The 17500-nt window shown below is 43.0% G+C and overlaps 2 protein-coding genes across 2 annotated transcripts; one reads left to right on the forward strand and one right to left on the reverse strand.

The window, feature by feature from the left end:
* Positions 1-3213: 3213 nt before the first annotated feature.
* Positions 3214-4278, forward strand: LOC143289689 (uncharacterized). The gene has a single exon (XM_076598736.1). The coding sequence runs from the start codon at positions 3214-3216 to the stop codon at positions 4276-4278; it is 1065 nt and encodes a 354-aa protein (XP_076454851.1).
* A 10881-nt stretch (positions 4279-15159) lies between these two features.
* On the reverse strand, positions 15160-16212 carry LOC143289690 (uncharacterized). The gene has a single exon (XM_076598738.1). The coding sequence runs from the start codon at positions 16210-16212 to the stop codon at positions 15160-15162; it is 1053 nt and encodes a 350-aa protein (XP_076454853.1).
* Between the last annotated feature and the right edge of the window lie 1288 nt (positions 16213-17500).

Here is a 17500-nt window from a genome sequence, read left to right on the forward strand (position 1 = left end):
GTGACAATATCACCAGAAAAAAAAAGAAAGAAAAAAAAATAAGAAGAGCAATAGCAGTTAATAAGTAACTGATCTTTCAATCTTTTTTTAAATGTCGATTAAAAAAAAAAAAAAAAAAAAAGTGAGAGAGTGGTGCGGGGATGGGGGTGGGGGTGGAGGTGCATGAGAAGTAAACATGCGCGTACAACACGTCTAGTCTGATAACAGACATACTAGCTGCATAACTAACCAATAATCAAAGAATTAACTAGTTGATTAACTAAACAAAATCAAAAGAATCATTGCTTCGTACAATACGTCTAGTCTGATAACAGACATACTAGCTGCATAACTAACCAATAACCAAAGAATTAACTAGTTGATTAACTAAACAAAATCAAAAGAATCATTGCTTTCTCTTGAACAGCGTTACAAAGGGCTTAGCTTCATTAATAAACACACAAAGAGATAATGAAATGAAAAATACATAAATCATTCCTAAACAATTGAATAGAAAAAACACAACAGATTTAAACAAACAAACAAACAAACAAATAACAAAGTAACTAAGTAACTAACTAACTAAATGAGTATAAATAAAACAAATTGCACTGGCTCTTAGTGCTGCAGCCTTGGGGGCTAGATGGCCTTTGGGAACCATCCTCAACGCCGACTGTCCTAAAGCCCTCTTGGCCGAAAGACTGGGAATGTAACTTGGTCTAGACACTCTCCACTATAATCAAATTCTAGCCAAGATAAATGGTACAGCAGTTGGCTCCACTGCAGTTCCGATGGTCATAGACTGACTATTACACATACATACATCTCAAAGGTGTTATCAGTGAGAGTGTGGTGGGTGTGGTTTAGTCGTTGCCGTTTGGGTGTTGAGGAAAAACCAGATCAGAAGTGATGCTTGAGCTGGCTAGGAAGATCAAGCAAACAAAAAGGGCCTTATTACAGGAAAAAACAACAACCCCAAAACAACCAAACAGAAAGATGGTCTAAATGAGGTAGATCAAGCAAACAAAAAAGTCTTATTACAGGAAAAAAAAGACCCCCCCCCCCCAAAAAAAAAACAACCCAACAAAAAACAAAAACAAAAGAAAACAAAAACAAAACAAAACAAAACAAAAAACAAACAACCAAAACCCAACCAAATAGAAAGGTGGTCTAAATGAGGTAGATCAAGCAAACAAAAAAGGCCTTATTACTGAAAAAGCAACAATAAAAAGCCCCAAAACAACCAAACAGAAAGGTGGTCTAAATGAGGTAGATCAAGCAAACAAAAAAAGGTCTTATTACTGGAAAAAAAAACAACAACCCCAAAACAACCAAACAGAAAGGTTGTCTAAATGAGGTAGATCAAACAAACAAAAAAAGGTCTTATTACAGGAAAAAACAACCCCAAAACCCCAAAACAACCAAACAGAAAGGCGGTCTAAATGAGGTAGATCAAGCAAACAAAAAAAGGTCTTATTACAGGAAAAACAACAACAAAAAACCCCAAAACAACCAAACAGAAAGGTGGTCTAAATGAGGTAGATCAAGCAAACAAAAAAAGGTCTTATTACAGGAAAAACAACAACAAAAAAACCCAAAACAACCAAACAGAAAGGTGGTCTAAATGAGGTAGATCAAACAAACAAAAAAAGGTCTTATTACAGGAAAAAAACAACCAAAAACCCCAAAACAACCAAACAGAAAGGTGGTCTAAATGAGGTAGATCAAGCAAACAAAAAAAGGTCTTATTACAGGAAAAAACAACAACAAAAACCCCAAAACAACCAAACAGAAAGGTGGTCTAAATGAGGCACCCTCAGTTTCGTTCTTCTCCAACGCCCTCCCTGTCATCTCACGTTCGATGTATGACGAATGAGAGAGAGGGAGAATAGGAGGAGGGCAGTAGAAGGCGTTTTGAGAATGACGGGCGCCATAGTCGAGTGGTTAAAGCGTTGGGCTTTCGATCTGAGGGTCCCGGGTTCGAATCACGGTGACGGCGCCTGGTGGGTAAAGGGTGAAGATTTTTACGATCTCCCAGGTCAACATATGTGCAGACCTGCTAGTGCCTGAACCCCCTTCGTGTGTATATGCAAGCAGAAGATCAAATACGCACGTTAAAGATCCTGTAATCCATGTCAGCGTTCGGTGGGTTATGGAAACAAGAACATACCCAGCATGCACCCTCCCCCCCCGAAAACGGAGTATGGCTGCCTACATGGCGGGGTAAAAACGGTCACACACGTAAAAGCCCACTCGTGTGCATACGAGTGAACGCAGAAGAAGAAGTTTTGAGAAAGAGTGGTCATGAATGATTCATGTGATTTGTAACGTTTCCTTTCATTTGAATTAAAGCGCCCTGAACTCTTAGAGAGCTCAACAACCATCTACCTGAAGATCTAGTCATCAGCCCCATCCACATGTAATATGCAGCTTCTGTTCAAACGTGTGTGTGTGTGTGTGTGTGTGTGTGTGTGTGTGTGTGTGTGTGTGTGTGTGTGAGAGAGAGTTTGTGTGTGTGTGTGTGTGTGTGTGTGTGTGTGTGAGAGAGAGAGTTTGTGTGTGTGTGTGTGTGTGTGTGTGTGTCTGTGTGTGTGTGTGTGTGTGTGTGTGTGCAGTGCGTGCATGTGTGAGTATGCACAAGTTTTTATATTGATATGCACTTGTATGTATCCTAATTTCTACTGTATCCGTGTTTGTGTATGATTTTCGATTTATGTTCGTATCTTGTTATGTACTATCCCCCCCTCCCCTAATATTTCTTGTGACCCAGGTACACTTGGTAATAAAGACATATTCTATTCTATTCCATATAAATGTACTTTATTATCATTAGTAGTAGTAGTAGTAATAGTATTTCGTTGGCAAAGCTTTCTTCTCAAATATTTTGATTTCCAAATGTTGAATTGTCAGACACATTGGTACAGTGTTTAATTCCGATGTAGTTGATTCCTGACAATTTATTTCTTACCGCGTGATCTCAACAGAAATGTAAATTCTTGCCCGATCTTTAATAGGTTTTGTTATGCTTAATCGCTGTCGTTGTCTTCAGCATTATGAACAGTGAAACGAATGAGCGGGATCTCTTTATTCAGTGAAAGTGTGAAGCTCAAGAATAACATCATGAATCGTATTCTCAGTGTCAATGTTTTCAACGACGGTTCTCTTCGGGCTATGAACGCGGACAAACACACCACCCTTTCTAACACTGCGTCAACGCAGTATGTTGTCCAGAACATGTCTCTGATCAAAGAATGCATTCAAATCAGGTTCAACGAGACGGAATATTTACCATGGGACAACCCTGACAATATTGTAAGTGTGGAAGTAGAAGCCTACGCAATCAAAATCAAAGACTTCATACTCGCGTTCGCATTTCTGATTGGTGGGCCGGCTAACATCATCAACATGGCGGTGTTCTACAGACAGGGTCTTCAAGACCGTGTAAACCTCTGCTTGTTTTCGTTGGCTGTATTTGATGAGATGTACTTAACCTCAGGTATCCTTATTCATGGCGAGAATATCATCTTACACATCCGTTCTCAAGACGTGAAGACGGCATTCAATTTATTCATGGCCAACAACAATCTAGTTTTCCTTCTGGGTTCTGGCTTTGTGTCCTGCACCCTGTCCGCCATCATCGCCTGCGAGAGATGCTACTGCGTCCTCAGACCTCTGAAGTACCAGACCTTGCTGCGAACCAGAACCATGGCCGTCATCATCGTCGCTATTTTCGTCGGTGAGTTTGGATTATTTTTTATCGTGTCCTATCGATTCTGGATCGTGTGCATGTACGATCCTGTCACGGGCGCCACGTGGATGAAGGTAACCGGCGGGGAGTTCTACAACGCTCACAAACAGTTCGTTGACTATTTAGACAGCGTTGTCTTCGGGGCGGGCTTACCCGGAGGCATGATGGTGGTGGTGATAGCAGCAACGACCACAACCACTGTAAAGCTACGTCAGATCGTGACGTGGCGGACAGAAACCTCGTCGGCGCTTTCTCCCCGGGAGGTGGCGCTGACCAAGATGCTGATCGGCAGTTCCATCTTCTTCATCATCTGCACGTCCCCTGCCTGCTTCTTCAGGGTGGCCTTCCTCTTCCTGCCGGAGATGAGCGCTGTGGGACGCCACCAGAACTTCTACCTCGCCACGCTGTGGGTGCTGGAAGGCGTGTACTTCCTCAACTCCGCCCTGAACTTTTCCATTTATTACTCCATGGGGTCCCGCTACAGGGAGACATTCTGGGCCTTGTTTCGCAGAAAGACCCACCAAAAAGAAAGGGACGAACTCCGAAAATAACTGATTCAAAAACAATGATTGAATGAATGATACGGATACTTATATAGAGCCTATCATTGGTCGAAGACCAAGCTCTAAGCGCTTTAAAAATCGGGGACATTTGCACAACTGGCTGCCCAGTTGGGAAGAGCCAACTGACGGCTGTCATTGTGCACTCATCACTCGTTTCATGTGTCACTCGATCATATTTTAGGCACACACACACACACACACACACACACACACATGTAACATTTTATGTGTATGACCGTTTTGTATATTTACCCCACCATGTAAGGTAGCCATACTCCGTTTTCGGGGGTGTGCATGTTGGGTATGTTGTTGTTTCCATAACCCACCGAAGAACAACAACAACAACAGCAGCAGCAGCAGCAGCAGCAGCAACAACAACAACAACAACGACGACGACGACGATGACGGCGACGAAAAGGGGAAAAGAAAGGAAAAAAACAACAAACAACAACAACAACAACAAAAAAACAAACAAAAAAACAAAAACGACGACGACATGTAATCAACATGTCACATAGCACAATGCTTGCCAAAGATAGACTGTAAAAGAAGGAGACACAGCGATCAGTTCGAGGAGAACAGAACCATACAGCTAGCCGGGTGCTGGAGTAAAGCTGGCGCGTGACAGCACACGTCCCTGCATCAGCTAGCTCCTTCAGAGGACGAAACGCACATCAGGTTTCGCCCGACTATTCCCAGAGCTTACTGACACAGTGGACAGATATTCAGAGTGAAAGAGAAGTCAGCCCCTGCCTGTAGTTTACTGTCATGAGATTCCATAGCAGCAGATGCTGGCAGAGAGTTTCAAAACCCCTTGAGTGCCGAGAACGTATCACGTGCGTGTATAGTGACGTCACTGATGATGTCATCAGAGAGAAGGGAAATAACTCTGGAAGGCTGAAAATTCACACAGTTTATCTAGAGTGGTATATCATCCAGACCATTTTCTCAGTTTTAGGCTATTGTTTTGGATATTGTTTCTTGACTCGAAACACCACTTTCTTCTGAAACAGTTGGGATATGAAACATACTGTTTTTATGGGCTTTTGTTTTTGTTTTACAGAAGCCATGTTTGCATTTGTGGGAGTGTCGTGGGCATGCTTGGCATGCTGCAGGTGAGACATTATTCAAGAGAGGGATACGGCACAAATCTTTTACCTGTTTTGGAGAATACGATGATTTGAATCAGCACTGTGAAGTCTGTTGATCGCTGTCAAAAGTTAGAACTGAGTTCTTAGGAGGAAGGTGGCAGAATGGTTAAGACGCTCAGCTGCCAATACAGAGAGTCCGTGAGGGTGTGGGTTCGAATCCCGCTCTCGCCCTTTCTCCTAAGTTTGACTGGAAAATCAAACTGAGCGTCTAGTCTTTCGGATGAGACGATAAACCGAGGTCCCGTGTGCAGCACGCACTTGGCGCACTGAAAAAGAACCCATGGCAACGAGAGTGTTGTCCTCTGGCGAAATTACGTAAAATGAAATCCACTTTCATAGGTACACAAATATGTAAGCATGCACTCAAGGCCTGACTAAGCGCGTTGGGTTATGCTGCTGGTCAGGCATCTGCTCAACAGATGTGGTGTAGCGTGTATGGATTTGTCCGAGCGCAGTGACGCCTCCTTGAGAAAGTGAAACTGAAACTGAAAGAACTGACCTCTGGATGCATCTCAACACAATACCGATGTAACAGGCCAGATCTTACCTTGGCCAGAGTTTACCCCCGTATGAACTGGCCTAGGCCAGAATATACCCCCGTATGCCTGGGCTACGCCATACCTGGGGTATAGTTTGGCCTAGGGCAGTTTATATCCTCTGGGCCATTCTTTACCCCCTCTCTTTTTCTTTGAAATACATTGATATTTGAAGAGCTCCAATATTAACAACATTAGAATGAAGGGTATATGAACTGCGAGGAATATATTTCACACAATATTTATTACCAATGGGCTTTTATTAAAAACTGGAAAGTAATCAATGGACTTGTTGCTTGGATAAAACTGTTGTCTTATTTGCAATTAAAATTTTCGATATGGAGCACCTGTTTTAATTGATATCATGTTTGAGCATGAAGTTCGTTCCTAGAGACGTTCAGTCGCTCTGATGTACAGTGATTGCTTTTGATGAATTATGCTTAGTAATCTTGAGTTGGAAATAGAAAGAGGGAGACGTAGTGGCACACCACGAGAGTTGAGGTTGTGCAAGGTTTAAACCCGGGGTAGAAAGTAGTCAAGGCCACTTCTTACCCGGGGTAAGAACTAGCCAGGGATAGAGTTCGGCCCGTCACACCGGGTGCAAATGTAACAGGTCTTCACTCGAAATCCAGATCTGTGCAAAGACATCTGCCCCTTGTAAGACTGCTTTAGTCTTCTGTTTTCAATGATTATGTTACATGATAATAGCATAACAGTCTGTAATAAATAATATTGTGATCAGCTCCAGGTGTAGGCGTTGGGGTGGGGGTTGTTAGTAGGTGGTGTCCTTGGTAGCGTTGAATCAGAACAGACACTATCAAACGCCAAGTGGTATCCTGCTAATGTTGAATCAGAACAGGCACTATTGAACACTACCGAAGTGACTCAGCCAGCAGTGCAGGGTCTCCTTTGGTGTGTGGCCTGCTCGTGACCTGACACTGATACCTTCTTGTGGACTACCGGTGCTGGAAAGGCAGAAGACGGACCTAGGTGTGATGGGGGAAGGGGGGCGGGGGCATTGGGGATGGGTGCCCGAGAGGGGGGTGGACAGGGGGGGGGGGGGGTGTGGCTTGGGATGAGCAGTGCACGGGATATTGCCAGTGTACTGACGTGGAAGTTGGGGGAAAACTGTCCTGTGAACGCTTCCAAAACCAGACATTATGAACATCTTACAGTCGGTCAGCGTTCCGTCTTATGCATTTACACCTACCGCTAATGCTCGTCAACGTAACATGATGGTACAGTTATGATATATGTCAGTGTTAAACACTGTCCATACAGTCTTTCTAAAATAATGCATTGTTGTCACGGTCTTGTCAATGTCAGAATTGATCAATAAAGAGGTGGTATGGTTGAAAATCAGCATCTCAGAACCTCTACTCTGCGTACGATATGAATACCAGAAATTTCCGTACGAAATTGTGTTGAAGTTAATTTCCTATCACAATTCGTTGTATACGATACAATACATTTTCATTCATCCATTAGGAAGTTAACTGTGCATCCACAGGTTCACCACTCACCCTACCCAACATATCACATCAGAGCCTTGTCCAGCTTACACACAATGACAATAGGCTGGATTTAAGGGGGGGGGGGGAAAAAAAAGCAAAAAAAAAAAAAAAAAAAAGCATACGTAAAACTAAATACACACAAAGCCATAAAGTGGCTGTTACATGTAACCTTCTTTGTAGTGAACCGTGAAAAGGCTTTCACTTGTGACTGTCTTTATAGTGAAAGAGCTTCTCCTTGTGCCTGTCTTTATAGTGAAAGCAAAAAAGAGCTCTTCATTTTGTGTGACTGTCTTTGTAGTGAGAACAATAAATGGACTGTTTATTTTGGCTGTCTTTGTTGTGAGACCAATAAAAGGGCTGTTGCTTGTGACTGTCTTTGTAGTGACAACATTAAAAGGGCTGTTGCTTGTGACTGTTTCTGTAGTGACAACATTAAAAGGGAAGCTTGTGACTGTCTGTAGTGACAACAATAAAAGGGCTTTTGCTTTTGACTGTCTCTGTAGTGACACCAATAAAAGGTCTGCTGCATTTGGCTGTCTTTGTAGTGACATCAATAAAAGGGCTGTCGCTTTTGGCTGTCTTTGTAATGAGAGCAATAAAAAGGCTGCTGATTTTGACTGTCTCTGTAGTGACAACAATAAAAGGGCTGTTGCTTTTGGCTGTCTTTGTAGTGAAAAGCCGTGAAACAGCCCTGGCTTGTGTGTCTGTCTTTTGAGGTAAACGCCGTGGAAAAGTTCTTCACCTGGTCGACTCGCCGCCGAGCATGGCCCAGTTTTCACTCTTGATCATTGGTCACACCATCGTTCGTCAGTGGTCAGCCTCTCCCAGTGACAAGACGGTTCATGGTTGTGTTCAATGATCAAGAAGTAAAACAACCCAGTTCGCTTGCTGCCTGCTGTTTGATGCTATGAGAGGTGTGTGTGTGTGGTGGTGGTGGTGGTGGTGGTATGTATATCTTTGTGCGTGTGTGTGTGTGTGTGTGTGGTTTGGAAAATAGAAAGGGTGAGGAGAGACAGAGACAGAGACAGACAGACAGACAGACAGACAAGCAAATATACAAACAAAGAGCCAGTGAATTGCCCCCATAATGAGCAACGCCTTACGATTGCTGTCTTTGTAAGGCCTCGCTCATTTTAGGCAACGGAATGACGATAACAACACTAAAACAGTCGATGAACTGTTTCAGTCTTGAGGTATTTTCCGTACTTCGTCAAAATAGATTCCAGTGTCTTTCCTACTTACTTACTTATGCCCATCGCTCCCGGCGGAGCATAGGCCATCGACGACCCCTCGCCATCGCACTCTGTTCTGGGCTGTTCTGGCCATTCCAGTCCAGTTGGTCCCTTGCTGCTTCAGCTCTGCCTCGGTGTCTCGCCTCCAGCTGTTGCGAGGCCGGCTTCTCTTCCTCTTTCCCTACGGGTTCCAGGTCAGGGCTTGGCGTGTGATGCTGGACGCTGGCTTCCTGAGGGTGTGTCCGATCCAGCCCCACTTCCTCCGCAGTATCTGCTTGGCCACTGGTTCCTGTCCCGCTCGCTCCCATAGATCTTCCTGGGTGTCACAAGGGGAGTCAGTCTTGCAGCTTCCTTTCGGCTTTCACGGAACCGCGTGTCCCTTCCGTGCCCAGGTGAATGTTTTGGTTCTTTGTCGTCGATGCTTCTGTAACTGGTCTTTTTTACAGGTAGGGTAGTTAACCCTACGCAAACCCCTTTATCCTCCGGGCGAGGTGGTCCTGCCTTAGTCGCCTCTTACGACGTGCACGGCAAGGGCATTGGGTCTATTCTATCCGTGCCCAACCCACAGGGCGAAAGTATCTTTCTTAGCTGTGCACAATTAAGTTTTGATTTTCAATGATTTTTTTTTTCATGGGGCGGAGGGAGGGGTGGGGGAGTGCGAGGGGGGGGGGGGGGTATTTGTTGTTGTTCATTTTATACCAGTCAGGGGGCCTAATTGCTATCGATAAACAGACAGACAGATAGACAATACATAATGTGAAGCCAAATCCTATTTTCTACAACAAAAACTACATCATCAACAACGTCAGCAACAGCAACAACACAAATTCTTCTACTACTTACTACTACTACTACTACTACTACAACGACCACCACCACCACCACTACTACTATTGCTCCTGTTGCTGCTGTTGATGGTATGATTTCCAACAACCACAAAAAAGACAGCAACAACAACCACAGTAACAACAACAACAGCAGCAGAAACAGCAACGATACTAACAACAAAACAACATAGTCAACAACAACAACAACAACAACAACATTTGATAACGACAGTAACAGCTACATTACCGCTTCTTTTGGGCTTTTAAATGACAGAATATTTCACATGAATATAATTGAAATTGTAAACTACAGGGTTCAAGAAAAAAAAAAAAAGAGGAAAAAAAAAAGAAGTTCAGGACCACTTTGAAGCATGCACAAATTTTAGTGTCTGAGTTGTTTCAGTTTCAGATGTTCGTCTGATATGATACCTGGGCACTCTTTTGGTGTGTTACAGTATCATCCCTGTGCACTCACACTGCTATACCCCACAACACCTGAAAACAGTATGTTATTTTTGTTTAAGCGCACACACGCACACACACACACACACACACACACACACACACACACACACACACACACACACACACACACACACACACACACACACACCACACACACACACACACACACACACCACACACACGCACGCGCACACACACACACACACACACACACACACACACACACACACACACACACACACACACATATCTCTCTCCACTTCTTTTTTTTTTCATTTTTTTTCAGATGGTTTGATGTAAAAGAAAAAAAAAAGCAAAAAAAAAGCAGTCTTTGCTTATTTAATTAACACACACACACACACACACACACACACACACACACACACACAGAGTAGACGCATGCGTCCCAGAAGGAGGACAAATGCATAGGTTGCGGTGATTCAGTTATTCAAACCCATGCCTGTGCGATTGTCCATTTCTCTGGCGCCTCTTATAAGAATAAATAAATAAATGAATAGATAGATAGATAGATACAGAACATATAAATGAATGAATGAACGAAAGAAAGAAAGAATGAATGTAAGAATGAATGAATCAATCAATCAATGAATTACTTCATGATTTATTAATTAATAATAAACTTGTCCAGAACAACACAAACAACATCAACAAGAACAACAGCAGCAGCAGCAGCAGCAGCAGCAAAATGAATGAAAAACAAACAAACAAACGCTTGAATATGTATTGTAATCGTGACAGAACCCCAGACTTTAAACAAAAAACAAACAAACAAACAAACAAAAATCTATACATGCCAGGTACGTGCTAGCAATATGTGAACTTTACACTTGTTGTACTCATGTGCAAACTTCTTTTTTCCACCTTTTCCCCTTCTTCTTCTTATTTTGCCATTGTTTATTTTTTTATACAATTTAATTGCTTCCCTGGAGAAGCATCACCACAACTGAAAAAAAAAAATCCTTGTCGTAATGACTCATAGAATGTCAGTATTGCACCCTGACTTTACTGCAAATAGCTTTGGAAATGTGTGAGTCACACACCTTGCGGTCTTCTGCACAAGAGTATCCGTGGTTAAGTTCAAAGGTCGTCGGAGTAAGCGCATCTGCTGTGCATGAGTAATAATGCGCTCTACCTCTTTTGTATCATTGTATTACTCTTTTATCACAACATATTTCTCTGTGTGAAATTCGGGCTGCTCTCCCTAGGGAGAGACGCGTCGCTACACTGACAGCGCCATCCATTCTTTTTGTATTTTTCTCTGCCTGCAGTTTTATTTGTTTTCCTATCGAAGTGGATTTTTCTACAGAATTCTGCCAGGTACAAGCCTTTGTTGCCGTGGGTTCCTTTACGTGCGCTAAACGCATGCTGCACACGGGACCTCAGTTTATCGTCTCATCCGAATGACTAGCGTCCAGACGACCACTCAAGGTCTAGTGGAGGGGGAGAAAATACTGGCGACTGCCGGTGTGATTCGAACCAGTGCGCTAAGGTTCCTTCGCTTCCAAGGCGGACGCGTTACCTCTGGGCCATCACTGCACATTTAACACACAGGCCCAAAGCGTTACCTCTAGGCCATCACTGCACATTTAACACAAAGGCCCAAAGCGTTACCTTTAGGCCATCACTCAACATTTAACACAAAGGCCCAAAGCGTTACCTCTGGGCCATCACTGCACATTTAACACACAGGCCCAAAGCGTTACCTCTGGGCCATCACTCCACATTTAATACAAAGGCCCAAGGATCTAACAATCAACATACTCAATATAGGGGAAGCGGAATGGTCACAAAAATTAAAACCAAAGAGCACTATATTCAAGACTTACTAACAAACGCACGCGCGCGCGCGCACACACACACACACACACACACACACACACACACACACACACACACACACACACACACACACACACACACACAGACTATTTCAGCGCCTCCGCAGTGAATTAGGAAATGCCATCAGTTTCAGTTTCAGTTTCACAAGGAGGCGTCACTGCGTTTGGACAAATCCATAATTTTTCGCTACACCACATCTGCCAGGCAGATGCCTGACCAGCAGCATAACGAATTATATGAATTATATTGTTACAAACAGACAACCCGAGTTTGTTTTCAGACAAGGATCAGGTTTTTTTTTTCTTTTTTTTTTTTCACATAGCTTGCCATTAGAAATGTCTCAATGGTTCCCTTGTTTTGATGGTGGCGTTATGTAGCCAGAAGGGTAGATTCACCGACAGTTTTAGTTCCGGTTTCAGTTTAAATTTCTCAAAGAGGCGTCATTGCGTTCGGACGAATCCATAATTATACGCTACACCACATCTGCTAGGCAAATACCTGACCAGCGGTACAACCCAACGCGCATAGTCAGGCCTTGAGTGCATGCATATGCATTTGTGTAGCTATCAGAATGGATTTCTTCTATGGGATATTGCCAGACCTTTAGTGCATACACATAGATTTGCGTACCAGTCAGAATGGATTTCTTTTATAGAGTTCTGCCAACAGCACTTTCGTTGACATGGGTTCTTTTTCAGTGCGCCAAGTGCGTGCTGCACGCAAACGGGACCTCGGTTTATCGTCACAATCCGTATGACTCGACACTCAGTTTGATTTCCAGTCAAACTCGGGAGAAAGGGCGAGAGCGGGATTCGAACCCAGACCGTCACGATCGAACACTGTATTGGCAGTTAAGCGTCTTATCCATTCCACCACCTTGCTCAGCTATCAGCAGTGGTCTTCTGCTACAGGAAAGCTCTGACATCTGTGCTGACCACATTGCTAACATGTACAGAAAACTACCATCCTCCATGCTGTGGATCGCCAGAAAAACAAAAACAACAACTATTACTGTCGTTCAGAAGCTGTAGGGGTAACGGAGTGACGACTGGAAGGACGCGGGTTCGAACCCTTTTGGATGGTGCTTCCCACCCCCCTCACCCTCCCTCCCCTCCCCATCCTTGTGTCCGGCTGCTGGTCAGAGCTGAACGTGATGTGGGTTCCATTGGAATGTGGAGTGATGGCCTAGAGGTAACGTGTCCGCCCAGGAAGGGAGAGAATCTGAGAGCACTGGTTCGAGTCCCACAGTCGTCCATATTTTCTCCCCCCCGCCCCCCTCCACTAGATCTTTAGTGGTGGTCTGGACGCTGGTCATTCGGATGAGACGATAAAACGAGGTCCCGTATGCAGCATGCACTTAGCGCACGTAAAAGAACCCACGGCAGCAAAAGGGTTGTCCCTGGCAAAATCATTCGATAGGAAAACAAATAAAAATCGCAGTTATGAAAAAAAGGAAGAAAAAAAAGGTGGCGCTCTCAGTGTAGCGACGCGCTCTCCCTGGAGAGAGCAGCCCAAATTTCATACAGGGATATCTGTTGTGACAAAAAAAGTAAAATCATACAATACGATACAAAACACAGCTGAGGGTCCAAGACTTCACTAGGTTGCACGATTGTGAGTGTTGCTACAATCTCCTGGGCAACACTGTCGGTGGCTGTGTCTCTCAGGCCTGGCTGACGCGGGGATTATGCTATGAAAGCAACTGCAGCCTTTTTTTTTTTTTTTCACGTGAATCAAAACCTGAATGGAACTCTCTCCCTCCCCTATAACAGCAGGATCGTCACCTCCCTCTTCATCATTCGTCATTGACGAAATCAAAACAACAACAACAACAACAAAATCAAATACCACATTTTGTGTTCTTTCATCACTTTCGTCACACAAACAAAAGATCATCTGAATACGGTAAAAAAAAAAAATCGTCAGACAAACAAAAATCATCTGAACACAGTGAAGAGAAAGGAAAATGAAGATAGTATGAATGGTAGGATTTAAAAGAGCATAGCTTTTAAAGTCATACTTATTTCTTTTTTTTTTTTCAAGATTAAAGTAACTTACGGGTCGATAAAAAAGACAGAAAGAAAGAGAAAAGCTAGAAAAGTAAAGACTATCCACATTACTTCACAGTTTATGACAGGTGCCAGGGCATCAGCGATATGGCTTTATTTGGGTTGCCTGAGTTTGCGGGTTCAGTTGGGAAGTGTGTGTGTGTGTGTGTGTGTGTGTGTGTGTGTGTGTGTGTGTGTGTGTGTGTGTGTACATGTGCGCATATATGTGTATGGAAATATACGTAAGTTGATTATTAGTTCAATGTGATTTGAAATTTGCATATGAAAAATGTCCAGATTTTGCCTACCTGAAATTGTCAATGTTGTTTGTTGATATTTCAGTTGGACACTGTTATATTGAGTATTCTTGCATGCATGCATTAATATATGCATAAGTGTGTGTGGAGTGTAAACTGGGATGAGAGGACGTGTGATGGTGATGGGATGTTGTTGTTATTGTTTCGTGTGTGTCTTTCTCCCCAGTTCTTTCCCTTCCTTTTCAGTTTCAGTTTCAGTTTCAGTTGCTCAAGGAGGCGTCACTGCGTTCGGACAAACCATATACGCTACACCACATCTGCCAAGCAGATGCCTGACCAGCAGCGTAACCCAACGCGCTTAGTCAGGCCTTGAAAAAACAACAACAAAAAACAAAAAAAACAAACAAACAAAAAACAAAACAAAACGGGGGAATAAATAATAGATAAGCTTACATAAATAAATAAATAAATGAATAATAATTATAATATAGAAAAAGGTAGTAGTAATAATGATAGTAATACTAATAAAATGATAATAATTTAAAAAATATATATAAATAAATAAGGCAACAATGGTGATAAATAAGCGAATAAATGTAAAGCATGAAGGCACACATTCACACACACACCCACACATGCACAACAGAAATGCACCAAACATGCAGTTTCACAGATATGAAAGCACAGTCAAATACATATAAACGTACATGAGCTCCAACACACACACACACACACACACACACACACACACACATTACCTTGCACCTCCTCTACCCCCCTCCTCCACACACTCATTTCTAGTCTACGTATCGCAGCTTCCACGGCACACACACACACACACACACACACACACACACATACACACACACAAACACACACTCACAGAGATGAACACTTACTTGTACAAGCACACACACATACGCCCGTATCTCCCACCCCCACCCCCCCACACATATATACATGTTATTGATTTCCTCCTTCATGGTTTGCCCAACATCGCCCAGAACGTCTCCCTGTACCGAGACCCCATAGTGTAGTAAATGAAGAAGTTAAACGAGGAGTTGACGAAGGCGAAGCCCTCCAGTGTCCACAGGGTGGCAAAGTAGAAGTTGTGCTGCTTCCCCCCTGGGCTCATCTCCGGCAGGAAGAGAAACACCAGGCGAAACACACAGGCCGGGGTGCTGCAGATGATGAAGAACACCGTATTGGCAACCAGCATTTTGCTCAGCGTCACCTCCTTGACAGTGAGGAATGACGACGTTTCTGTACGCCATGTTATAATCTGACGGAGTCTGGTCGTCGTGATCACGGTTGCTGCTATCACCACGATTATCATTCCGCCAGAAAACACAGCTCCAAATATGATGCTGTCTACAAAGTCGATGAGTGCTTTGTGGGAGTTATAAATTCCTCCGCCAGTTATTTTCATCGACAATTCGCCGGTGACAGGGTCGTAGACGCACCTGACCCAGAATCGGTAACTGACGACAAAAAATAAACCGAACACACAGAAACAAAGTAGACCAATGATGACAGCCATGGTTCTGGTTTGCAGCAGAGTCTGGTACTTGAGAGGTCGGAGAACGCAGTAGCATCTCTCACAGGCGATGATGGCGGAGAGGACAAAGGAAACGAAACCGGAGCCGAGAATGGAAATCAGATTATTGTTGGCCATGAACATGTTAAACGGAGTGCTGATTCCCTGCCCGGTGAGATACAAATAGATATTCTCAGCGTGAAGACACAGACCGGAAGTTAAGTAGACACCGTCGAACAGCGCCAACAGGAAGAGACAGACGTTGACACGATCCTGAAGACCTTGTGTGTAGAACACCGCCATGTTGATGACGTTGGCTGGTACACCGATCGGAAACAGAACGACCAGCGAAAGATCTCTGATTTTATTTGCATACATTTCTACCTCCTGACTGACGATGTTGTCAGGGTTATCCCATGGTAAGTGCTCCGTCTCGTTCAGTCTGATCTGCACGCATCCTTTGTTCTGTGACGTGTTCTGGAAAACGAACCTCATTGTTTCACTGTCACCTTGTTCCGGCTCAGATTGAAAGGTGGGATTGGAAACACCTTCACCCATACTTCGTCGTTTGATCCCCGCACTAAATGGCATCAAGAGAAAACCTTTATTTCTTAATTTACTGCAGTGATCGTGAAGAACAAAATGGCAAATATAACAAAGAAAGTAAGCTTGTAGTTGTACAAGATAGAGGAAAAACATATAACGCGGTTTAAAGACAATTAAAAAAAAAAAGAAGAAAAAAAAGATATGTAGCAGAAAAGCACATAGAAATAAACAATGTAGCATTAGGCGTGACCTGCTTAGGTAAAAACAGAAAAATCATCGTCATTATAATCTAATCTATCTGTCTTTTGCATGTAAAGGCATATATAATGAGCTACAGTACAGCTATCAATCAATGGAAATCTTAATAAGATTATTGTAAAAGGGTATTTGCATTGGAAAAATAAGGTCTGAGATTTAGAATTCTGCTGTTCCAAAGTGATACAGAAGATGAAATAAAAATACCGAGTAATAAGAAACAAAAAGAAAACTGCAACATCTGATATATATAATTATATATATATATATATATATATATATATAAATATATATATATATATATATATATATATATAGAGAGAGAGAGAGAGAGAGAGAGAGAGAGAGAGAGAGAGAGAGAGTCAGTACCTATAAAGCCTGAACCGGACTATAAATGGCGGGCGATTTGAATCAAGCCAGTTTCTCACCAGAGTCTGACACTGTCGGTGAAGGTTTATTCAAAATAAAAGCCTAATAAAGCTACGGTTTGGCTTCATTTATGGCAGAGAGCGAGATTTGCCTAGCAGCTTCCAATCTAGACCTGAATTGACTTTGGAAAGTACAAAATGTGTCAGCTACACGTAATACAAAATTTGAATGCAGAGAAAAGGGGCGCAACCGAAACCTTGCTCTCGGGAGTTAAGACTTTAAGGATAAAGATTTTAGATATTGCCTTGTCATACATGCATACATACATGTGTATATGTACATACATATATATATATATATATATATATATATATATATAATTATTCAGATCTGTCAAAGTTTCAAACTTCTTCCTACGTTTGTCGCGACTTTCCAGCTTTACTAACCTGTAACAAAAATGCCCCAAAGCAAACTCTGGTGAAATGTTTTCGGCAGTCACTCCGGGCAAGTCCATTTCTTTCGACAGTTTGTGACTGGCGGATCAAACGCGCGTTGGCACTCCGAACAAGACAAGAATTTTCTTGTGTTCGGGAGCGTGCAGATTTGCCCACGG

Source organism: Babylonia areolata, chromosome 14 (assembly GCF_041734735.1).
Source record: "Babylonia areolata isolate BAREFJ2019XMU chromosome 14, ASM4173473v1, whole genome shotgun sequence".
NCBI classification, from domain to species: domain Eukaryota; kingdom Metazoa; phylum Mollusca; class Gastropoda; order Neogastropoda; family Buccinidae; genus Babylonia; species Babylonia areolata.